The sequence below is a fragment of the Pleurodeles waltl genome, chromosome 7, assembly GCF_031143425.1.
Source record: "Pleurodeles waltl isolate 20211129_DDA chromosome 7, aPleWal1.hap1.20221129, whole genome shotgun sequence".
Taxonomy (NCBI): Eukaryota; Metazoa; Chordata; class Amphibia; order Caudata; family Salamandridae; genus Pleurodeles; species Pleurodeles waltl.
The window spans coordinates 82039523-82064761 of NC_090446.1; the positions used below are offsets into that span (position 1 = coordinate 82039523).

The 25239-nt window shown below is 45.1% G+C and overlaps 1 protein-coding gene across 1 annotated transcript in view; it reads right to left on the bottom strand.

Annotated features, from left to right (window-relative positions):
• The window catches only part of NECAP1 (NECAP endocytosis associated 1), a 56987-nt gene that overhangs the window by 7273 nt on the left and 24475 nt on the right, over nt 1-25239 (bottom strand). Inside the window, exons 2-7 of the mRNA XM_069243041.1 lie at nt 21236-21336; nt 16377-16481; nt 15787-15868; nt 14699-14807; nt 5879-6059; nt 3594-3693 (exon numbers count right to left, since the gene is read on the bottom strand). Coding sequence (XP_069099142.1) covers nt 3594-3693; nt 5879-6059; nt 14699-14807; nt 15787-15868; nt 16377-16481; nt 21236-21336 — 678 coding nt within the window. The remainder of the gene's footprint in view (nt 1-3593; nt 3694-5878; nt 6060-14698; nt 14808-15786; nt 15869-16376; nt 16482-21235; nt 21337-25239) is intronic.

A 25239-nucleotide genomic window follows, 5' to 3' on the forward strand; every position in this document is an offset into this window, starting at 1 on the left:
CAAGTAGTAGGACTTGTCAATCGCCATGGGTCACACAATGAATGGTCTACTAACACGTCTTTGAAAGCTCGTCTGTCTTGACAGCCTGCAGAGCAAGGCAGCTAGACTTATCCAGGATCTAAATACCAGATTCCAGTCTGCCTAAGTTGCTCTTTACATCAGGAAATGGGTGGGAGTATATGGTCTAGGGCCTTGAACAGTTGGTTCTTATTTCTTGTGGGGTCAAAGAAAGAACCAAGAGTCAGGGTCCAACGGCAGATTGAGGCTTTAATAAGTATACAGTGCCCTTCAGGGTCAGGCCACTTGTGGAGTACTCGTAATGGATATCCCCCTTCAGATGAAAATGGCAACCCCCTCTCTTGAGATAAAGCTTAGTCAAGGCTATCTCAATCCCTAGCCCAGAAGTTCTACATGCATATTATTCCCTCCCAACTCAGTCTACCCTCAGTTTTGTGCTTTCGGTCTAGGCGAGATGCATTTATGGAGAAATAACAAGCCAATCACACTTAGAGATACTACAACTAAATAGTTTGTAGGATGCACTGGTCACCACCGCGAGGGTACAGTGTGGGCTTCAAAGGTGATGTGATCAGAGTTGTAAATTAGTGAGCTACCACTCGTGCAGTCTGAAGGCAGTGCTAAGACTATAATGTAGGGACTTTGTCTAATGCTTTGGCCAGCAAACGGTGCTTGACTAGGAGAATGGCCAGTAATTCCAGGCCTGTAACTTAAATGGTTCCCTGTACCCCTTGTTAGGTATTGGTCATTGAGCAGTAAACTAAGACTCTGGGGAAGAAAGTAACAGTTGGAGGTGCCTGTAACTGAGGGATGCAACAGTTGCCTAATGGGGTGGCAGAACCCCTGCAGCAGCTTTGAAATCCATACCTAACCAAAATGCAGGGGAGCTTAGAGCATATTATAGTTACAATGGAGCAAATAAAAGACTGAGATCATAAAAGCAGGAGTATAATTGGACAAACTAAGCCAGCTGTATCCCCCCCCTTAGCCCCCCTGGTAGAAATACCATCTTAAGAAGATTACCTACTTCAACCAATTCTTTACAAGAAGGTCCTTTATACCTAGATTATAACTCTTATTCCTTTATCTTTAGAGCACAATTTGGACTCTCCTTCCGATCAGCATCACAGATCAATGGCTCAAGACAGAATCTGAATGAAAGTAAAAAAAATCTCTTCAGAAGAATTTAGAGGTGGTCTAGACTTCTCTTGCAGGTGGTGGCCATTTTCTATAATTGGACTTCATGCCTTGTGACCTCCCTCTAGTCATTCTCATTCCTGCAAGGATGACTGGCTTGCCACTTTGTTCTGCTGTGCGTCAGTCTGACTCTTTGTTGGACGGTTTCTGGCCATATCTGGAGCTTCAAGAGTGTTTAACAATGTTCCAAGTTAACCAGGGACCAAAAGGTATTTCATATGCCCATCATTGGTTATAAACATAGTTGCCAGATTTTGGAGGCTATAATGAATACCAATAATTTTCATCCAGGGTCGTAGAGTTCCGTTTGGACACAGTTTCATTAGAGAAAAGTCTTTGTATATATGCATTTTAGGCGAGCCATACAGAGAAGGGCCCAATTGTTTGACCCTACTCATTACTTCAGAGACTTGCTGATTGTGAAGAAAGCAGACAATAACTTCTGGTGGGACATCTTTGCTGTTGCTAGTCAGTGTCTTTGTCCTGTCTGCCAGCTGCCATTCCAGAGGCGGAGAGAAATCTATCTTTGTGAGTTCTGGCATAAACAGTAGCATGAAGGCCAAAATGTTGTCTCTTGCTACTTTCTCAGAAATCCGTGCAAAGCAAAGGTTGTCCTGCCTATTTCGGTCTTCCAGTTCTGTGATCATTGCCTGCATGTGGTAGTGGTCTTCGTAAAAAGCGGATAAATCTGTTCAATGTTTGCCAGCCTATTTCCAGTCACCATGATTTGCGAGTTAAAGGCCGTAAGATCCGCGTGTTGGGAAATTCTCTCCGAGGATGTGTTTGAGGTGTTTTCCTCTACTGAGGAGGAGGGAGGTGGGATGTCCAATCAGATGTCAGTTCTTCAAGGATGGTGTCTAACAAAGAGTCCTGGGTCATCTTGTCCACTTCCTTCAGAGATTTCTGTGCCTTCCTTATGACTGCTTTAGTAAACAGCAGTTGGCAGGCCGGTTTTGACAGGAGGATAGCTAAACCCTCAAAACTCCAAGGATAGCGGTCTACTCTATTTAGTGAGAATACTGATAACACTCATAAGAGCACTGCTGGAAATCAGCTATGAGGCTCCCGTGACAGAAAGTACAATTAGACAAGAAAGTGTCATTCTCTCATGGGTAGGAAAGAGTAGATGGTCCCCTCTGTCGCTGAATGGAGGTGAGTGACTATGGGCAGATGCAACTGCGCAGGTCATCCGAGAACTTTGATAATTGACGAGTCAATGCTGGTTGCAATGCAGGTAGTCAGAAGAGGACCTCAAACATATCCACTTCCCACTGTGTTTCACAGTAAGCCAATCACAACATTCAGCACATGGTTAAAAGTCACCATTTAAGAGGCACACATGAGGAACCTTGTGCACTGTCCACAAGACAGCCAGTGAAGGAAGTTATGCCCAGTGTGGATGCAGACTTATCCATCAATAAAAACGAACAAGTAAAGAGAGATCTATGAAGGCTGTGCACTCCTGTAGTAAGAGGGTCAGTTGGGAGGAATGCAGGTGGACGTGCCTACTGATCTGGCAAAGCAGAGTTTGTTTTTGCAGGTTGACACCACAAGTATTTCAAATAGTAAATAGGGTTGGTGTGTACCAAGATGGCTGCTGTAATTACAGAGGCCAATGTCCTCTTTCAATATCCATGACTACCACTGAGCCGTGGCAGTCTCTCTGCTCCTGGGATCAGTGATCTCCATCTCAGAGCCCAGCCGCCTTCTCTTTCCGCCATTACTCCCTCTCCATTTTTTCAAAATGTATTTATTTCTTTGCAAACCGCTTAATCCTCCTCTGGATTTACTCCTTTTACATACCCTTCCTTTTTTACTCCTCCCCCCACCCCCTCAAACACCTTACAGTTACTCCCCCTTTACTTCCCATTTTCAAACCCCTTCCTCATCTCCTGCTTTACTTCCACTTAGGGCAACTTTAGCAACACAAAAGGATGATAGATTGAGTGCTGAACAATGCAAACACTCACCCCCAGTCACGACTGATTTGCATATGGCTGGGTCCAAACTGGGGTGGCATGGTGAGCAAAAGAACGATGGATTAAACCCAGATCTGTGACTGGGGGTCAGTGAGTGCATTGTTCAGCACTTCGTCCATCATTAAAACCATCACAATTTCAGTGACAAGTGATCTAATCACACTCTAAACAGATTTTTAATTGTAACTGGCTACTTTCCTTTTCCAAAAAAAAAAAAAAAAAGTTTCCCTTATTAAAGCCTGCAAGTAGGCAAAGATCTAGACAAACAATACAAATTATTTCAGGAGAGATTGCTTCATTCGGCATATGGGTCAATGAAGATCCTATGTTTGAGAACCTTGACTCCCTTTTTCAAAGTTGACAAGATAGCTCTGTCCCAATGCATGAGCCACAAATTACCTGCCCGCCGCACTGAAGTCTCCCCAGAGGTCTGAAGGTGCAGGTGCCGCTGCTGGCGCAGTTACTGTGGGGATAGGCGCCTCAAGGTCCAAAAGGATACCTGGTAAGAGGGAGTATGAAACAAATGATCAAAGGTCACAGAACAACTGACAAGACACAATCTAGCAGATTTGTTTTATGTAAGATCTTCACTTTCAGTCTTGAATTTGGGTTTGTACCCATAGTACAACTAAGGATCAACTCTCAATCCATACCCATCGGTCATCAAAGATCTAGCTGCCCTCTAGTCCAACTGGATAAGACTACTCATCAATGCCTCAATCCCTTTTGGAATTTTTCCTACACATTTTAGGTTTATTTTTTATTGACAAAACCTCTACCCTTCTGACTCAACAAGCCTAGCGCCCAATTTCCAGTCTCCAATTCCCCAAAAAACTCAGGGTGAATCTTGGCAACAAACTCTGATCTTTCTTAGAAACAAAATCTTGTTTGTTACAAACAGTAAGTTTTCCTGCACCAGAAAATAACTGAAATTGTTACTTTTGCCTTTGATGATCTACATATGCTTGAAGATAACAAAAGGAGCTGGGCAGACTCATCTCCCTGCACTCAAAAGTGTTGATAGCAAGATCTTAGCTCCCACTTCAATGCGTCTGAAGTACAACAAAGCTGATCTGCTTAGTTCTCCCTTTTTTCCCCCAGGATACTTTAAATTGTAGCCTTCTCCTTTTTAACTTAAATCCCAAGGCTCTGCTAAGACTTTTACTGGGACTTCAGAATCCCCTTTGTCTTTTAACATCTATTTACATACACTCAACTTTACAACTCTGTTGGGGTTACTATGGGGATGATTTCCAAATCCCAACTTGCCAGCCCTATATTTTATACCAGTCGCCAAATAAATACAATTCATGTTAGTATAAGCTTTGTCAAGCTTTTTACCAAAGCCCTTAATTGAATCCCCCAAAATTTACTTCCAACGATGAACACTCAAAAAGGGACAAAAGTTAGGGAACTTCCTTCAGACTGATCTGAAATATTTCAGGCCTTCTGGCTTTCCACAACAAAATAAAAACCTATCCAAGAGACTGCATCAGTAGCCTACAGTGGCTGCTAAATATAATAAACAACCTAACAGCAGAATTAAAATAAATCAAACATATTCATGAAATAGAGGGTTTCTAGGCCATTTTACCCCCACACGGTCACTGCCAACACCTACAAGGCCTTTTCTTACACAATTTCCAGCATGGCTACCGCATGGAACTTTTTAATGCCCTCTCTATTCTTTAGAGGAAGTTATAGCTGAAGCCCTTGATTGGTCCACTTTTTCAATTAGATCTCACCTTTTACTCCACTTTGTTTTGTTTACTTTTAAACCAGTCTTTTCTTTGCTGGTAGTGTTTGACAAAACAAAAGACAGGCACAAATAATAACTATTCCTAAGCTACCCAACACTAAAAGCGCTTTAGAGGCTGGCACACTTTCTATATCTTAGAATGTTTAGCATCTCAGAAAAAAGCTTCAAGGAATACCATACTGCCGCTCTCCAGCTTAGGGAAAGACAGCCAGAGTGTGTCAAGGGCTGCTGGGAGTGCATGAGGGAGCATGGTCTGTCGTAACTCTTACTGAGGTGTGGGATGAATCAGAGAGCTGGAGGGGCTGCCTCGAGTTGGAAATGGACAGAACACACTGTGGCGGCTGCTGACTGCATGGGAAGAACTTTGGGTTGTCAAAGCGGTGGAAGAAGTGTAGGAGGGAGGCTGCTGGGAGTGTCGGATGGACTCTGGGGTAGTGCAGGCCCTTGTGGCAGAGACATGAAAGGCTGCTGAGAGTGAGACATGGATTCCCAGGGTGTAAAAGTGGTTGCTGAATAAGGTCTCCAGCATGATAACAGGCTTCAGAAAATGTAGTTGGGATACTTCTGATGGAAATCAGATGAGCGTGCAAAGGAAACCTTAAAGTGCAGGAGGAATGAGAAGGAGACAAAGTGGGACGGTACCGAGATGGCAATATCAATTCCAGAATATTACAAGTGTGCAGGTGCTTTTGGGAGTATGTATGGGGAACCTGGAAGTGCTGTCAGTTTAGTTTTTGGTATGCCCGAGTGGCGACAGAGTCCTGATAGCACAGGAATAACAACGGATACTCCCAATTACTGCTTTGGGTCTAGGAAGGACTCTGTTCCCAGCAGCCTCCACAACACAGAAGGAATGGTGGCATGCCGATGTCTAGGCTACTGCTTGCTTCCTCGTACAGCATGGCTCTGAACACAATGTGGTTACCTGCATCTCCACCATTGTTCGATGTTTGCAGGGGTGGTGGAGTCACATGGTTGGCAATTGCTGTGGATGGCTGGGATGGTGGAGGGGGGCCAATTTTGCCTCCTGGAGGTGGCGGGAGCAAACCAACTGCCCCAATCCCAGAGGGACGTGCCTTGGAAGACCCTTCTTTCTTCTTTATGTTCTGGAAGAAGAGAAGGTGACAGAAGGGAGAAAGGTGAGTGGTTAACAATTGTAAGGAAATGCCTCCTTGGCATGGTTACCCCCTGACTTTTTGCCTTTGCTGATGCTATGTTTTGAATTGAAAGTGTGCTGAGGCCTGCTAACCAGGCCCCAGCACCAGTGTTCTTTCCCTAACCTGTACTTTTGTTTCCACAATTGGCGCACCCTGGATCCAGGTAAGTCCCTTGTAACTGGTACCCCTGGTACCAAGGGCCCTGATGCCAGGGAAGGTCTCCAAGGGCTGCAGCATATCTTATGCCACCCTGGGGACCCCTCACTCAGCACAGACACACTGCTTGTGTGTGCTGGTGAGGACAAAACGAGTAAGTCGACATGGCACTCCCCTCAGGGTGCCATGCCAACCTCACACTGCCTATGCAGTATAGATAAGTCACCCCTCTAGCAGGCCTTACAGCCCTAAGGCAGGGTGCACTATACCATAGGTGAGGGCACCAGTGCATGAGCACTGTGCCCCTACAGTGTCTAATCTAAACCTTAGACATTGTAAGTGCAGGGTAGCCATAAGAGTATATGGTCTGGGAGTCTGTCAAACACGGACTCCACAGCACCATAATGGCTACACTGAAAACTGGGAAGTTTGGTATCAAACTTCTCAGCACAATAAATGCACACTGATGCCAGTGTACATTTTATTGTAAAATACACCCCAGAGGGCACCTTAGAGGTGCCCCCTGAAACCTTAACCAACTACCCGTGTAGGCGGACTGGTTTTAGCAGCCTGCCACACTCGTGACATGTTGCTGGCCCCATGGGGAGAGTGCCTTTGTCACTCTGTGGCCAGTAACAAAGCCTGCACTGGGTGGAGATGCTATCACCTCCCCCAGGCAGGAGCTGTAACACCTGGCGGTGAGCCTCAAAGGCTCACCCCCTTTGTTCCAGCACCGAAGGGCACTCCAGCTAGTAGAGTTGCCCGCCCCCTCCGGCCACAGCCCCACTTTTGGCGGCAAGGCCGGAGGAAATAATGAGAATAACAAGGAGGAGTCACTGGCCAGTCAGGACAGCCCCTAAGGTGTCCCGAGCTGAGGTGACTGACTTTTAGAAATCCTCCATCTTGCAGATGGAGGATTCCCCCAATAGGGATAGGAATGTGACCCCCTCCCCTTGGGAGGAGGCACAAAGAGGGTGTACCCACCCTCAGGGCTAGTAGCCATTGGCTACTAACCCCCCAGACCTAAACACGCCCTTAAATTTAGTATTTAAGGGCTTCCCTGAACCTAAGAATTTAGATTCCTGCAACTTACGAAGAAGAGGACTGCTGAGCTGAAAAACCCCTGCAGAGAAGAAGACGACACCAACTGCTTTGGCCCCAGCCCTACCGGCCTGTCTCCCTCCTTCAGAAGAAACCTGCTCCAGCGACGCTTTCCCCAGGACCAGCGACCTCTAAATCCTCAGAGGACTGCCCTGCTTCCAAAAGACCAAGAAACTCCCAAGAACAGCGGCCCTGTTCAACAAAGACTGCAACTTTGTTTCCAGAGGAGCAGATTTAAAGACCCCTGCAATCCCCGCAAGAAGCGTGAGACTCGCAACACTGCACCCGGCGACCCTGACTCAACTGGTGAAGAAACAACGCTACAGGGAGGACCCCCCTGGCGACTCCAAGACTGTGAGTAACCAAAGTTGTCCCCCCTGAGCCCCCACAGCGACGCCTGCAGAGGGAATCCCGAGGCTCCCCCTGACCGCGACTGCCTGACTCTAAAATCCCGACGCCTGGCAAAGACCCTGCACCCGCAGCACCCAGGACCTGAAGGATCAGAACTTCAGTGCAGGAGTGACCCCCAGGACGTCCTCTCCCTTGCCCAGGTGGTGGCTACCCCGAGGAGCCCCCCCTTGCCTGCACCGCTGAAGAGACCCTTTGGTCTCCCATTGAATCCTATAACAAACCCGATGCTTGGTTGCACACTGCACCCGGCCGCCCCCGCGCTGCTGAGGGTGTACTTTCTGTGTGGACTTGTGTGTCCCCCGGTGCCCTACAAAACCCCCCTGGTCTGCCCTCCGAAGACGCAGGTACTTACCTGCTGGCAGACTGGAACCGGGGCACCCCCTTCTCCATTGAAGCCTATGCGTTTTGGGCACCACTTTGAACTCTGCACATGACCGGCCCCGAGCTGCTGGTGTGGTGACTTTGGGGTTGCTCTGAACCCCCAACGGTGGGCTACCTTGGACCCCAATTTGAACCCCGTAGGTGGTTTACTTACCTGCAAGAACTAACATTACTTTACCTCCCCCAGGAACTGTGAAAATTGCACTGTGTCCACTTTTGAAATAGCTATATGTGTTTTATGTAAAAAGTATATATGCTATTGTGATTATTCAAAGTTCCTAAAGTACTTACCTGCAATACCTTTCAAATGAGATATTACATGTAGAATGTGAACCTGTGGTTCTTAAAATAAACTAAGAAAATATATTTTTCTATACAAAAACCTATTGGCCTGGAATTGTTTCTGAGTGTGTGTTCCTCATTTATTGCCTGTGTGTATGTACAACAAATGCTTAACACTACTCCTTTGATAAGCCTACTGCTCGACCACACTACCACAAAACAGAGCATTAGTATTATCTCTTTTTGCCACTATCTTACCTCTAAGGGGAACCCTTGGACTCTGTGCATGCTATTCCTTACTTTGAAATAGCACATACAGAGCCAACTTCCTACAACAATTGTAAAGTTATCTATGCTCCTGGGCCCACATTGAAAAACAATGGGTAAATTGCTGCAAAAGCAACAAGACTCATAGAAATAGCGATACTAGTCTCATCACCATCTTGTCTGTTACTGTCCCCAATCCTTAATCACTTCCTCTCAGCAGTTGCAACTCAACCAACATGCCTCACATCTATGGTACCTGATCTCCCATTTTCCTAGTATATACCTGCCCACTTGCAAAAAAAAAAAAAATCTATTTTCCCTTCCCGCTTTGAACTCTCAAGTTGTGCGTGCACCTGCCACCCTTTTGATCTGCTTTCTACCTAAGTTCCAGTAATGACGCAAAACACAAATGTATTTACAGAACACAAATCTAGTTAAAAATGCAATCAGACAGGGTGAGGCTTTGGACGGCTGTTCTGATGTTTTCAGGGAGAAAGACATCACTTGTCGAGTCCTAAAGAGTTGATTTCAGGTAGCTTGCATGTTTTTTGTGATGCAAATAAAAAGATCATATCAATGTAGAATACTAGTGATTTGGATCCGTTGTGAGACAATGCTACCAAGTTTGCTTAAGGAGAGCCAATCCTACGCTCATTGCTAACCTAGTTTTCATTCCATTTCATGCCTCTTACACCAAGCTACGCTTCTTGGCCCTTTACCTCCCTCTCACAGGTCATTTTCTCTGCGCCAAAGACAGATGATGAAAAATAGGCATTGGTCGTAATAACTGGCACTGAGATTATTTGAAGAAAAAATATATATATTTTTACCAGGGGTTTGGAAAGATGGTTAATGCTCATGATTCAGCGAATACAGAAAAGTATATATTTACATATGCATCAAGGGACTTTATGGCCGAGTCCACGCACAGGACTATGTCTGAAAGCAAACACAACATCTCTGAAATGCTATTCTGGTATGGAGATTGTTTGCAGACATGCACAGCAAACTGTAAAACCAGACACAATGGAGGAAGCCAAAGCTGATGCAGTAACAACTGTGACAGAAGCAATTCACATCATCTTGGTTACCTAGGTTTACAACAGCAGCTATGTTCAAATGATCACAACAGAGTATGTATGGTGAGCAGCACCCAATATTGTTTGCATAAATTCTCATAACTGCATGAAAGTAGTTGGTGAAGAGCTCTGCGATGCCCGTTGTTAACATCAGTTAGTGCTCCTTTGTACCAACTTGATAGAAAATGTTTTGAGGAAATTACTCCAATAATGTAATTTTAAGATACAATACCAAATAGGTTTGTGGAAAGATGCATCTTTAGAACTGTCAAATCAGCAAATGTGTAGTGCAAATAATTAATGAATGAGATTTGAAGAGCTCCATGTTAAATCTGAAGGTTAATGGGGGACAGAAAGGATCCTTGGGTGACTTCATATGTTACAGGGATGGAGTTAGATCAGGAGGAGCGACACAGGATCAGCCGGAATATGTTGTCAAGGTAGGATGAAGAAGAAAACAAAATGAAGGACAATACCTTCCATGCTTAAGCAGTTTTTAGTGAGGGCTGATGTCTCTGCCAAAGAAGAAAGATGAAGAGACAAATGCTCAGGGCGATCACCACTTGGATGTGTCAGTATCTGCACTGGTTCCCGGAGGAGATTTTCCCATGCAGTAGGGTGCCAACAACATTTTTGGTGGAATAGTATGGTAGTTTGCAGGTTCACCATGGTCCAGGCTGGTAGCAGGAGTTGTCAACTATTGATGGCGATGAGGGCTTGAGTGAGGGAAGCACTGATATGGAGGAGTGATTCAAAGTGTTTGAGAGGCCCTTCCATGTGGTTGCTAAGTAGATTTCTTTGTATAATACAAGTTCTAGTGAGTTGAGAGAGATGGAAGTGGATCCACGTTGGTCTTTCATGAGGTGGAAATATTGCAGAGAGGGATGGTACTTCTGTGTTACTAATGTGTTGTCTAATATTGTACATGAAGCTGTCGACAGCAGTGCATATTTCTCCTTTGAATTTTTGCTGTGCATGTTGGGAAAAAAAAAAAAAAAAAAAAAAGCATGCAGTGCTCAACTGCTTTGAATATATTTATGCTATTGCTGGATGTTCTACTAATGGTCATACTGTTGTAAAAATCCTCAATTCTTGAGATGCACCTCCTTTAGAGCATGCAAATGCCCTTCAGCTCTGTACACCAGTGTTTCCCGATTTGTGGTGGAGTTTTTTTTTTGGGGGGGGGGGGGGAGCGGCGGAGGGGGGGGTGTCTGTCTTGTGCATCTCTCAGTGCAGACTGAGGGCCTGCATTATCAGCCAGTTTTAATCAGGGTGCGAAAGACAGCTACGGTTTGGAAAGTGCAGTGCTACCAAGTGGTCAATGACCACACAAATGCTAATACATGAATGACCCAAGTGTCCTGTGAATGGGCCGGATGTCCTCCGGTGGCAGCTCTGATAGTAGGTCACAGGATGGCCATGTGGTTAGTTCAGTCCAGTTTTTGGTATAGGTCAATCTAAACTTGGCTCTAGCTGCTCAAGGTCGTAAGAGTGATGAGCTATTTTATGTTGGCAGGTAGGCTGGGGAGGGCTTAAATCATTGACTTGGTTGAAGTACTGAATTGAAGCTTAAAAGCACCAGCAAATACATTACAGAAGCTAGAGTGATGGGGATGGGCCCAGGGAGCCAGCAGCCCGATGTGACGGTCTTAGCTACAGAGTGGCAAGAGGAGTTTCAAAGAGTTGCCCAATGGTTGTCACAGGGGTGTAGCGAGCCATGTTCATTGTGGATATTAGTGTTTTCTGTAGGAACAGTCAAGAGTTGTAAACAGTAGTCAACAGGCTAGATAAATAGGTGCGTAAAGATATAAAAATGTCTGGTCTCAGTGATGAAGTTGGTGCCAAGTCTAAGTGTGATAAGATCAGTTATGTGAATAATTGAAGAGTACACACTACTCAGCATGCAATCAAGTGGTTGCTTAGTAAGCGTGTGTTGTGCTGTGGTGTGGGGGAATCCTGATGTTTGGGCTATGCAATGGTGAATGGCTGGGTTTGAAGATTCAGGTATTTGTTTGGAGGTGTGGTGTGTCCGAGACAGGATTTCAGACCTGAGCTCTACCAGGAGGTGTGTAAGAGAGGTCAGTTTAAAAGAGAAAGACAGTAAGAGTGTCTCTGTTTGATGAAGTGCTTAGGAGATGGCAGGCAAAACTTCATTTGTGAATCCCATCCTTCCTACCAGAGCCTAAAAACAAAAGAAAGAAATAACGAATGCTTTTAAGGGAGTTGGCATCAAAACTGAGGAGCTGATGGGTGAATATTGCATAAGGCAAGCCACACTCAGTCTGGGGTTTAAGTCATGTATTCCAGTCCTCACTTCAGTCAGTGCTGTTTTGATTTTATCAACCATTTCTGAGGCAAACGAGACCACTTACTTACAGGCCTAACAGCTAATTGGTTGATCAGCTAACTATGTGGCCCACAAAAGGGCGGCTTGGTGTATACACACATGCTTTGTTTGTAACATTTACCAGGGAAGTCAAGAAACTGAGTAGTGGAAGGGTGCGTGAGGCGAAAAGAGCGTACCATAGTAATTCTCGTAGGAAACTGATCAATGTTTATTTCTGCCTTGCGGACCCCTTGGAAATCACAGCACACTCCAGAGATTCACTACTAAATAAAACACAGGTGCTTCTGTTGAGTCAACAAATGTTTACTCCGAGGCCACTGGAGTCATTGCTCACATCGCTATACTGTAGAGGTACCATTCATGTCAGTCACAATCCTGATACCTAGGAGGGTATGTTGCCATCTTTGTCTGAGCTTTCACAAGTTTCGGTCTCTCGGTATAGGCTCCAATTTTTTATGACAGGTTTACTAATGAGACATACTCCCAAGACAATCTACAAACAGGCCTAAACAAAACAGACTTTGGGCACCTCCGCTCGTCACTTCTCTTCTAAGTTTATGTATTTATCTTGTGGTTGCCATGGAGGTTAGCGCAGGGAATATGACACTTCTGTGTGTACAATAGAACAAATCATTCTTTTCGCTGCTGCCCTCAGGAGAGTTTACAAAAAGTCCCCCTTCTTGCAATTCTGCAATAACTGCAGCCATAGAACTTTCTCCACATCAGACTGGAAGGACTTCTCTTCTCAAATGAGTACGGCTCATCTCTAAATCTAGATTGGCCTTGCAGCCCAGGAAGGCTTCAAGTTCAGTAACTAGATCAGAATTTACAGCCATGGGGTGCACCCCAGCAGTGTACGTGTGGTGCAGCTGTATATGTTTTCCACCAGAGTCTCCATTCTAATAATAGTGGGTAGTTTGGAACACAGTATATGCGGACATCTTATAATATTGGGCAGTCCTTGTTGACACTGCTCTTTTATCTGTAGAGATCACTTTCTTCTCAGCTCCTGTCTGCTTTGGGTCCACCCGATTCAGCTTCTAAAACGGTACTATTCTTTCTCAATGGCATCTCATTTGGTGCAAACCTTCTTTATGAGGTCTTCAGCAGCATCTCGCCCTTAAACTGATTAGATGGGGATAAATTGCACTCCAACCCATTTAATAGTTACTGGATGAGAAGGTGCTCGTCTTCAGTGGTACCTTTCACTTGGATGGATGTGAGGCTAAGCCCATTTATGATTCTCGCTGTGGTTTACCCATCTTTAGCACTCCCAGTAGGACCTACAAATGGTTCTGCAGTGAAGTAGCCACAGTAAGCCCATTGATTCAAAAATTAGGGGAGGAATGTATGATGGGCATACAAGAAGCTAATAGTTTTGCCCTTTGGTGCCAGTCCTGATTCTGGAGGCTGCTGGCTCAGGAGCTTCCCCTAAGCCTGAGAAGTTAATTTATTGTGATGTTGCTGGAGTTTAGCTGCAGTGTCCACTCTGACCATCACCAGGCTGGTGTCCTGTGCTGGTCCATTACGCTCCTAGACAGTAGCACCAGAGGCCATACTCTCCATTGTCATATACAGCACCACAGCCCACAAGCACCGCAGAAAGAGGCAGTACCATCTTTGCTACAGGCCTAATGTGAGGTATCCCATTCGCCTCCCTCGCCAGTATTCACTACTCAACAGGCCCCACTATCCACGACAGCAATGCCAGAGCACCACTGAGTGACCAGGACTCAAATCTCCATCAAAAGGATGGGAGGGACATTGCTGTTTCAAGTATCACTCACAAACCTCAAGCAGACCACCTGTACACTGTTCTTTGGTCATTTTGAAGAGGTTTTAATGTAGTTGTCCTGCATTGTTTACTTAAATCTATCCTAATCTCCAACATACCTATTTAAATAACATAATTTGAGGTTGATGCATTCTACACACCCTCTGAGCTGTTCACACCTTACCTTAAGATCTTAATGGGGGTTTTAGTTAGAAAAAAAAGCTTTCCCTCTGTTGCTCTACCTCCCCGCTCACATTCTTCCTCTTCACCACCCCTCCCTTGACCAATACAATAACCCAAATTACAAATAAAGGTAAACCTAAGAATGCTGGCAATTTCTCAGTCTCCCTCCATAGAAACTACACCACCATCTACTCTTTTACCTTATTTGTGAAACCTCTTTGTACATCGCCATATAAAAGGCAAAAGAAATGCGTAAGGCAAACAAATTTGTTTAAAAAAAAAAAGCATTGTCATTAATTTCTCTGATTTTTATAGGACCATCTTTCTCAAAATTATTGCTAAGGAGCAGGGCCCTTCCAAATCGCTGCATCTCAGTTTTCTGTGTAAATTTATCTAATAACAATAATGGTACTGTTTGCAAAACATAATAAATGAATCCACAAGTGTCTGACCGATGGTCTATGTCGCTGGCAGAGAGTATGTAGAGGAGGCGTGTTGCAAGTAATTTTTGCCTCCACCTTGTTAGCACCAAACTCTTCTCAAACAGCCACACTTTATTTTCAAACAGATTATTCTTAAAGGCCATCTGTGCTTGCTGCACACTCACCCCAATGCTCAGCTTGATGGTCTGACCTTCCTTAAAGCCCAGATCGAGTTTGGGCCGAGTGTCGGGTGCCTGGGACTCTTTTGAGAGATCGGACTCCTGCTTCACCCACCTGCACAGAGAAAGGGGAGTGAACCAGCGCATACAGCAAGGGGAAAACGTTCACTCAGAAGGATGGAGAGGAAGGGAAGGACCTTAATCCAGCATCCAACATCAAACAACAAGACTACACTTAGGTTGTGGTACGTCTCAAATGCGGTGGAGATTGAAATCAGATAATAGGAGTTCTGGTCCCAGTTTCTTCAACTGAACAAACTATTATCCTGGGGAAATCACAATATTACTAGACCTCCATCCTTGCTGTTTCAATTGAAAGTGCTTCCAACCAGGAAAATCTACCTTAAAAGAAAAACCTGACTTTCATTCACTGAGATGACAGTTTGTAACGTAGGAGCGAGACACCACGCCCAATTTCGTTAGCTTAATGGACCCCACTGTTATTACTCTCCAAGAAGCAGTAAATGAATGGATATTACAATCCATGCTAGAGTTTCTGTTGGTGGTCACTTAACATTCGGGCATACTCTTACGATATGCAGCAATACCCACTACTACTAGCTGAGTTTATCCATACAATTATGATGAACTGGATGCAGAAAAAATGTACAGTAACTCGGGGGAATAATTTCTTTGCTCAACACAGTGAGTACAAACTTCAAACAAATAGGATGCAATCTGATTTTTACCCAGTTTGTCCAATGAACTAATAAATTACTAGTCCAACAGGTGTAGCAATATGCTGTGCTACTAAGGATTATGCGGTCCTGCCGGTATCCAGAGCATACTTCATTCTCCAAGCTTCATTAGAAAATACCTTCAATCAAGGTTAGGAATGCCTTTCTACAAGTTCAATAGTTCATGCAGATGTAAGAATAGTGACAGCCCAAAATAACTAAAGATTGGAACCCGGTCTTCACAGAACCGGTCTTACCAAGATCTAGGTTGTGAGTATTGTGCCTGCCCAGCTAGTCACGGGTTCTGAATAAAAGACAAGGCCGTCCACCACCCTACAACAGCTGTGTAATACTCACTTGAAGTGGTCCTGAAGAGCCACATTAAAGTCAAAGGCATCACCACGATCCGAGAAGCCAATGCCAATGAAAGCGCTTCGCCCTACAAAGCAAATGAATGAGTAAGTAAGTACCCCTTGCAACCTCAAACTGTCACTTTACTGACTCGTACTGCTATAGCTGCTAAAATCCAAGCAAAATGCTTTGAAGAGGGTATGCATGTTAATTTGGACATCAAGGTCTTTTGATTCAGCTGGCCAGTTGTTCAACCCGAAATGCTACACCCTCTTATTTGGCTAAGCAACCGTGCAAAAAGTGGAAATCACAGTATTTGACAGATCGGCTAAGCTTAACTAGACTTAGTGCCTGTGTATTAGTCTACTCCTGCACCCACTACCATCTTCCTCTCATTTGCTAACTTTCTGGTCTTATTACTGAAGAAAGAAACAATACATAATCAATCTCTTCTCTGCTGCCTCACTGGGATCGTGCCATCACTATTACTCACTACAATTTCCTCGTCTAGAACACAAATCACTCCCTCTGATCGCCTTAGTAGGTACCCCCTATCAACGGGCCCTTTTGGCACCTTTAATTTTTAGAGCCCTTACCATTCCCGTCTTGAATCCGGATTACAAAATAACGGCTTGAGTCCGTCACAGTCTCCACAGTGGTGCCAGGAAACTGGTCAACAGGTGCCTGGGCAAACAGCTCTCCTGCGAAAAAAAATATGTTAAAAAAAAAAAAGTTACATACTTGTCATATTATTTTTCCTGAGTACTCAACTTACTAATTAAGAAGTTTCTCAAGTATCAAACTAGATCTAGAAAATGCTCATTTCAGCCATTCGCCTATACAGGGAGGAGGTGGAATTAAAGCAGTAGAGCCACAGCTCCACAATGATAGTACTTCCCCCGGTGAGACTGCACATTCATAATGTCACTGAATACACTTGCTACTTCAGTTATGACTAATTTTCCTGCCCGAACAGAAAATGGTGGAAGGAATGCCTGAATTAATCTAAGCAACAGGCGACTGCTTTGGGCCAGAACTCTAACTAGAAAAGGCCATACCAAATACATCTGCAGAAAATGGGAGGTGGCCAGGGGATAAACAAGTCCCCCTTGGAAAAGGTTTATCAGCAAATAAGTAACTTGTTTATCTAAGGGATCCTTTTTCCTACAGATATTTCACTTAGAAATACCTCTACCTGGGAAGGCTCCCACAGCAATACCTAGGAATAGAGAAGGGTGCGATCATCACAAATGAGCTTTCCTCCTCAACATAATCTTAAGGGGAATGCTTGCGAAAACTAGGAAACAATCTAGATATCAATTGGTGTGCATGAAAAACCATTCTATACTTGAGAGCAGTCATAGCTGCCCAGGACTTTACACATGATGAAAATGGAGAAAAGGCACAGTGCGGTGCACAAGCGCAGTCCTGCCTGAAGGCACCTCCAGAAAATTTATTAGTGAATATTTAAGAGAGGAAAGAAAATATTGTATTGTTGATTCATGCTAATGACAAAGATCTACAGATGGCATGCCGCAAGTGAAGAAAAATCTCCAAGACCACATCCAGTATAGGTTGCTAATCACTGTTGGGTTGAGACATCACCCTACTGACTGTGCTTGCTCTTAATGTCCACTTGTGCTCAGAATACCCATTCCCAGAGCCCAGAAACACATTACCATGTCCCCTTAATGAAGTCCTAATAAACCTCACCACCGTATCCCACCTTCTTGATACAATTAATTTCCATCATATCTGTCACATTTGATTCTGGTGGCTGCCCTGAGGAGAAGAACACTCAGTGCCACAGCAATACTCCACAGGCCTTAAATATTTATACAGAGATAAGATTGCTTCGCATTCATAAAGCCATTTTTGGAATGTGAACCTAGAGTAGTTCCACAATCTTGAAGGAGACATCTGCCTCAATGGTCACTAAACCAATTCGGAAGAGATTGTTATAAACCACACTGAAAAACATTCCGATGGTCCAAGCACCACAGAGGTCAGGTATGCATGAAATTGGTTCTATCCATGGACATCATTTAAGGATTGCCAGATGTCCTAACTGCAACTTCTGGCTTTCCCTTTCGGACCCCGAACATGGTCCTTGACACCACTGTCTTAAGACATCAAAGAAGCTTGTACAGAATACAAATACAGCTTTGAAAGAACTATGGGTACTTTTGGCAGTTCAAGTTGTGTGCAAAGTAGGCTTCCCTGAAATTCAGCAGCTCATGTGCATCAGGCTCCACATTAGCAGCTGATGTATCGTTTTGTTGAGAAAGAAATGAACTTGCTATGTTCTGTTAACTTTTTTATTTTCTGCTTCAGGGACGGGGGTCGGCCTGAGAAAATAGCTCATCTAAATAGTGGAATCTCCAACCCCCTCTCCTCAGAGGCAGAAGGTCTATTACATAGCACTGAAGTAGACAAAGCAATGGATGGAATGCTTGAACTGATCTCAGCCACCAGACCACTGCTGTTTTGCACACCATGTCACTTCGGTATTTATACATCCCCTGCCATGTAGCAGTAATATGAAAAAGAATACATCGCCTGTTTAACTTTCACATGCCTGCTTACATGTCAGGCACAAGATCGAGGGATTTCAATTACGGCATTTTTCAAGTATTGGCTGAATGTTGATCTCAATGCCGAGACTACTGCCTGCGATCCTACTTTCGCAGCTCTTCCATCTTGCTCTATATTGCTCTCCATTATGACTATCTCCCCCATGTCCACATCCTCTTCTTAAATGGCTTGCTTCATCTCTCCCCCATCTTAGTCTCCAACAACCCATCTGCCCGTTCACTCATTCATCTACCTATCTCGCTCTCTCTCCATATGAAACACATCATCCTGTTAAGGTACTGCACTGTGCAAATGTTCAAGTCTTTCAAATTAGACTAACTATAGGTAAAATGAGCATCAGCCTCTCCATGAGTCTCACACGTGTGCCTTCATGCAGTACTTACTTGAACACTGAACATACTGGTTTTAAGAGGCATGCTGTACTGCCGAATTGGTGCAGCAAGAATATAAAAAATTGGACATCAACCACCAGAGTGCTTAGGGCACTTCAAGGTTAATGTTTTTCAAAAAGGCTTTATGTTTGTTTTGTGGGACAAAAATATATCTTTGATCATTATAACTAGGTAGTTCGCTGTCATATATAAAAATTCATCAACTGTTAGGCCTCAAGCAATTTGTAACACGCCAAAATTTTGTGCTGTGCACTTTTTAATTGAACACAAGGCTTAACTCTTAATCTGTTTTTAATTTTTTTATTCTTACAAATGTTGATACAGCTTTAACTCACTATGTTGCGTTGGACGTCATCAACATTTTTCGGACTGCTGCAACAACAAGAAACCAAATGAGATAAGTAGAGATAATATATCAAGCTTAAGGTGCTGCACAGCACATTTTTGAATGGTTTGAAGTACCATGTGCAGGGATATCACAAAATGGTATATTAAAAGGTAACTACGAGTCCCAGAGATGCCCTGTAACAGTAATTCATGAGCAAGAGAAAGTAGTTCTCTTTATCCAGTTTTGCACATCTACTAACCACCAACAATGTGAGATCTAGAAAGTTGCTTTTTTTGATGATGTTGGTTTGGGTTTTGAGCTGTATTGTGAAATTATTTACCGAATACCTATTTAACACCATACAACAGTACATAGAATACATAGGATGCCTTCCATTTTCACATAAGAGAACAGCTTCATTTATAAATTGTGCTAATTCCGAATAGCAGCTACAGCGCCTCAAATAATGGACAGACCCGCTAATCAAAGGGAACCTCATCCTAAATGGATCCAGAACCTCAGTCTGATTCTTTTCCAGTAATAAACTTTTCCTAAATCACTTTTGAGTTTTACGATGAGAATCCATCATCTCATTCTCATCTGAGAAGCACTAAGCAAAAGTAGGCCATTCCTTTTTCTCACCATTATAAATCAGCCATTGTTATAACATAGAAATACACTTTCCTGTCAGGCAGATGTCTCAATGCCAGACAAACAGTAATGCCAACTACAGGAACCAAGGAACGCATTATATCTCCCTATTGCACTCCTTAAATATCCTCCCTCATCAACCACAGCCCGGCTGCCTCAATTGTAGAGATAAAACATGCACCTAACACAAGGAAGCAGCCCTGATCCCTCTGTAGGGATGCCTGGTAGTACGCAGGCATTGCCCCCTGCAGTGATGAGCGAAGAGTCAAACTACAACTGTTCCAAAGCTCAACGTGAGGACAAATCCCACATTCTACCTGCTGCAGAAAGAACTAGGATAGCAAGATCTATCTGCTGCCTGAGTCCACATAGCAGGAGTGCAACATATCTATGCAAAGGTGTGATACCATAACAGCTGAGCCTGAAGGAGGGTGTTGAAGGCAATCTGAATTGAGGGATCCAGATGCCCTACCTGGATGTTTTTTTGCTATCTTTTATCACATAACGTATTGAAAGGATGTCTTTCCATGGAACAATTCTCCCTGACAGCATGCACCCATGGGTGGGGGGAAGGAAGGCAAGAAAGGGGGGAGAGAGAGAGAGAGAGAGAGAGAGAGAGAGAGAGAGAGAGAGAGAGAGAGAGAGAGAGAGAGAGAGAGAGAGAGAGAGAGCGAGCTGAAGAGAGAGAGAGCGAGAGAGAGCGAGAGCTGAAGAGAGAGAGAGAGAGAGCTGAAGAGAGAGAGAGAGAGAGCTGAAGAGAGAGAGAGAGCTGAAGAGAGAGAGAGAGCTGAAGAGAGAGAGAGAGAGCTGAAGAGAGAGCGAGAGCGAGAGAGAGAGAGGGCTGAAGAGAGAGAGAGAGAGAGAGCTGAAGAGAGAGAGAGAGAGCTGAAGAGAGAGAGAGAGAGCTGAAGAGAGAGAGAGAGCTGAAGAGAGAGAGAGAGAGCTGAAGAGAGAGAGAGAGAGCTGAAGAGAGAGAGAGAGAGCTGAAGAGAGAGAGAGCTGAAGAGAGAGAGAGCTGAAGAGAGAGAGAGAGAGAGAGCTGAAGAGAGAGAGAGAGAGAGAGAGAGAGAGAGAGAGAGAGAGACACACACTTGTTCAAAAGAAGACTTCAGATCAGTTAATTCACAGCCGATGATTCCACTGACTACATCCCTGGATAAGACATCTGTATGCATTGCCAAAGAGTTAAACATGTTTTCCATGTTTTATGAAGGATGACTCAAACCTAGGGCGTTGATAAGTATGGGGCGCTTTCAAATCTCTCTGCAATACAGATCATGGAATAAAACGTCTGTGCCTATCTAAATTATCATTGATGAACCTGGTAAGTCAAATACTCTTCCTGCCTCCAAGCTCAAGCATGCTACAAAACCAAAATATCTCTTGATCGATCTTTCCCACTGCCACCTACCACTTAATAATTTCACAAATCATTTTTTCAGATACCCACTCAAACTGCTTCCCTCCCAGCATCTAAATCTCTACCTACCGGACACCTTGTCCTCCAGCTTGATATAGGCCATCTTCCCCTTGGAGGTGACGCGAAGACGGCCTGTCCAGTCTGGCGCATCCAGCTTCCAGTCTGATGCCCTGTCCGAGAAAAACAGAGTATGACTGAGTTACACTGGGAAAAGTGCCTATGATTTTACAGCAAGGGCAAAGACCCACCAGTAAATGATAATCGTAAAAGGAGTGCATCACCACAATCATAGAAAGACTTTTGCACTGCAAGTCAATTAAACTGCTCATCATCAACTTGCTATGGCTGCTCAGCAACTACAGACCACAAAGAAAGAGCTCTCTGGTTCACATAGTGTTGTGAACGCACAATTCTATTTTTAGGATGACGCCCACACTAAATGAAAAGAATCCCGTTCATTAACCTTTAGAAACATAAATAATTTAGGGGCCTTCAATACAACAACCCGTTTTTGAATAACCCAATATTTTATTCCAAACAGAAAGCAACAATCCAGTATGGGAGACTGTATTCCAAGTCATGGAACTATTTTTGTACATAGCAACTTTAAAGTGAGAAAGGTTTAACTGAACTCTCATTGCTACAAAATATATTTTACACAGCACCACGATACATGAAGCACAACCGTGAAAAAAACCTTTCGGAGCCGACGCCCGTGCTACCTCCCTGGTGCAGGTCACGACCAGTGGCCCACACCAGGGAGGGGGTTCGAAAATCCTTGCCGCTTCCTGCTCCGATAGGGAAAACGGCCCCAAACGGCCTTCCCCACATTCGGGAAGGCCTCATATGAAAGGGGAGACTCTCCCCTTTCATACAAGGCCTTCCTGAACGCGTTTCCTGGCCTGCGATCGAGGGTTCAGGAAAAGCCACTAGACACCAGGGATTTCACTTGGGGGTGTCAGCCACCCTCGGAAAACACCCCCCACCCCCCTGTAGGAAAGTACCATCTTGCCTGGCATGTTACCCCCATATTTCACTGTATATATGTTGTTTTAGTTGTATGTGTCACTGGGACCCTGCCAGCCAGGGCCCCAGTGCTCATAAGTGTGCCCTGTATGTGTTACCTGTGTTATGACTAACTGTCTCACTGAGGCTCTGCTAATCAGAACCTCAGTGGTTATGCTCTCTCATTTCTTTCCAAATTGTCACTAACAGGCTAGTGACCAATTTCACCAATTTACATTGGCATACTGGAACACCCTTATAATTCCCTAGTATATGGTACTGAGGTATCCAGGGTATTGGGGTTCCAGGAGATCCCTATGGGCTGCAGCATTTCTTTTGCCACCCATAGGGAGCTCTAACAATTCTTACACAGGCCTGCCACTGCAGCCCGAGTGAAATAACGTCCACGTTATTTCACAGCCATTTTTCACTGCACTTAAGTAACTTATAAGTAACCTATATGTCTAACCTTTACCTGGTAAAGGTTGGGTGCTAAGTTACTTAGTGTGTGGGCACCCTGGCACTATCCAAGGTGCCCCCACATGGTTCAGGGCCAATTCCCCAGACTTTGTGAGTGCGGGGACACCATTACACGCGTGCACTATACATAGGTCACTACCTATGTATAGCTTCACAATGGTAACTCCGAATATGGCCATGTAACATGTCTAAGATCATGGAATTGCCCCACCAATGCCATCCTGGTATTGGTGAGACAATCCCATGATTCCCCGGGTCTCTAGCACAGACCCGGGTACTGCCAAACTGCCTTTCCCGGGGTTTCACTGCAGCTGCTGCTGCTGCCGCCAACCCCTCAGACAGGTTTCTGCCCTACTGGGGTCCAGCCAGGCTTGGCCCAGGAAGGCAGAACAAAGGACTTCCTCAGAGAGAGGGTGTTACACCCTCTCCCTTTGGAAAATGGTGTTAAGGCAGGGGAGGAGTAGCCTCCCCCAGCCTCTGGAAATGCTTTCATGGGCACACATGGTGCCCATTTCTGCATAAGCCAGTCTACACCGGTTCAGGGATCCCCCAGCCCTGCTCTGGCGCGAAACTGGACAAAGGAAAGGGGAGTGACCACTCCCCTGACCTGCACCTCCCCTGGGAGGTGCCCAGAGCTCCTCCACTGTGCTCCAGACCTCTGCCATCTTGGAAACAGAGGTGCTGCTTGCACACTGGACTGCTCTGAGTGGCCAGGGCCAGCAGGTGACGTCAGAGACTCCTTCTGATAGGCTCCTTCAGGAGTTGCTAGCCTATCCTCTCTCCTAAGTAGCCAAACCTCCTTTTCTGGCTATTTAGGGTCTCTGCTTTGGGGAATTCTTTAGATAACGAATGCAAGAGCTCATCAGAGTTCCTCTGCATCTCTCTCTTCACCTTCTGCCAAGGAATCGACTGCTGACCGCGCTGGAAGCCTGCAAAACTGCAACAAAGTAGCAACGACGACTACTGCGACCTTGTAACGCTGATCCTGCCGCCTTCTTGACTGTTTTCCTGGTGGTGCATGCTGTGGGGGTAGTCGGCCTCCTCTCTGCACTAGAAGCTCCGAAGAAATCTCCCGTGGGTCGACGGAATCTTCCCCCTGCAACCGCAGGAACCAAAGAACTGCATCACCGGTCCTCTGGGTCTCCTCTCAGCACGACGAGCGAGGTCCCTTGAACTCAGCAACTCTGTCCAAGTGACTCCCACAGTCCAGTGACTCTTCAGTCCAAGTTTGGTGGAGGTAAGTCCTTGCCTCCCCACGCTAGACTGCATTGCTGAGAACCGCGTCTTTTGCAGCTACTCCGGCTCCTGTGCACTCCACAAAGATTTCCTTTGTGCACTGCCAAGCCTGGATCCACGGCACTCTAACCTGCATTGCACGACCTCCTGAATTGTCCTCCGGCGGCGTGGGAATCTCTTGTGCAACTTCGGGTGAGCACCGTTTCACTCCACTTCGTAGTGCCTGTTCCGGCACTTCTGCGGGTGCTGCTTGCTTCTGAGTGGGCTCCTTCTCCTGCTGGGCGCCCCCTCTGTCTCCTCACGCAGTTGGCGAAATCCTGGGCCCTCCTGGGCCACAGCAGCATCCAAAAACCCTAACCGCGACCCTTGCAGCTAGCAAGGCTTGTTTGCGGTCTTTCTGCGGGGAAAACACTTCTGTACGACTCTTCTCGACGTGGGACATCCATTCTCCAAAGGGGAAGTTTCTAGCCCTTGTCGTTCGTGCAGAATCCTCAGCTTCTACCATCCGGTGGCAGCTTCTTTGCATCCACAGCTGGCATTTCCTGGGCATCTGCCCACTCCCGACTTGATCGAGACTTTTGGACTTGGTCCCCTTGTTCCACAGGAACCCTCGTGTGGAAATCCATCGTTGTTGCATTGCTGGTGTTGGTCTTTCCTGCAGAATTCCCCTATCACGACTTCTGTGCTCTTTGGGGAACTTAGGTGCACTTTGCACCCACTTTTCAGGGTCTTGGGGTGGGCTATTTTTCTAACCCTCACTGTTTTCTTACAGTTCCAGCGACCCTCTACGAGGTCACATAGGTTTGGGGTCCATTCGTGGTTCACATTCCACTTTTGGAGTATATGGTTTGTGTTGCCCCTATCCCTATGTGCTCCCATTGCATTCTATTGTGACTATACATTGTTTTCTATTGCTATTACTGCATATTTTGGTACTGTGTACATATATCTTGTGTATATTTGCTATCCTCATACTGAGGGTACTCACTGAGATACTTTTGGCATACGGTCATAAAAATAAAGTACTTTTATTTTTAGTATATCTGTGTATTGTGTTTTCTTATGATATTGTGCATATGACACAAGTGGTACTGTAGGAGCTTTGCATGTCTCCTAGTTCAGCCTAAGCTGCTCTGCTAAGCTACCATTTTATATCAGCCTAAGCTGCTAGACACCCCTCTACACTAATAAGGGATACCTGGGCCTGGTGCAAGGTGTAAGTACCCCTTGGTACTCACTACAAGCCAGTCCAGCCTCCTACATTGGTTGTGCAGCGGTGGGATAAGTACTTGCAACTACTTACCACTTTTGTCATTGTACTTTTCATAATAGAAAAATATACAAAACAAGTT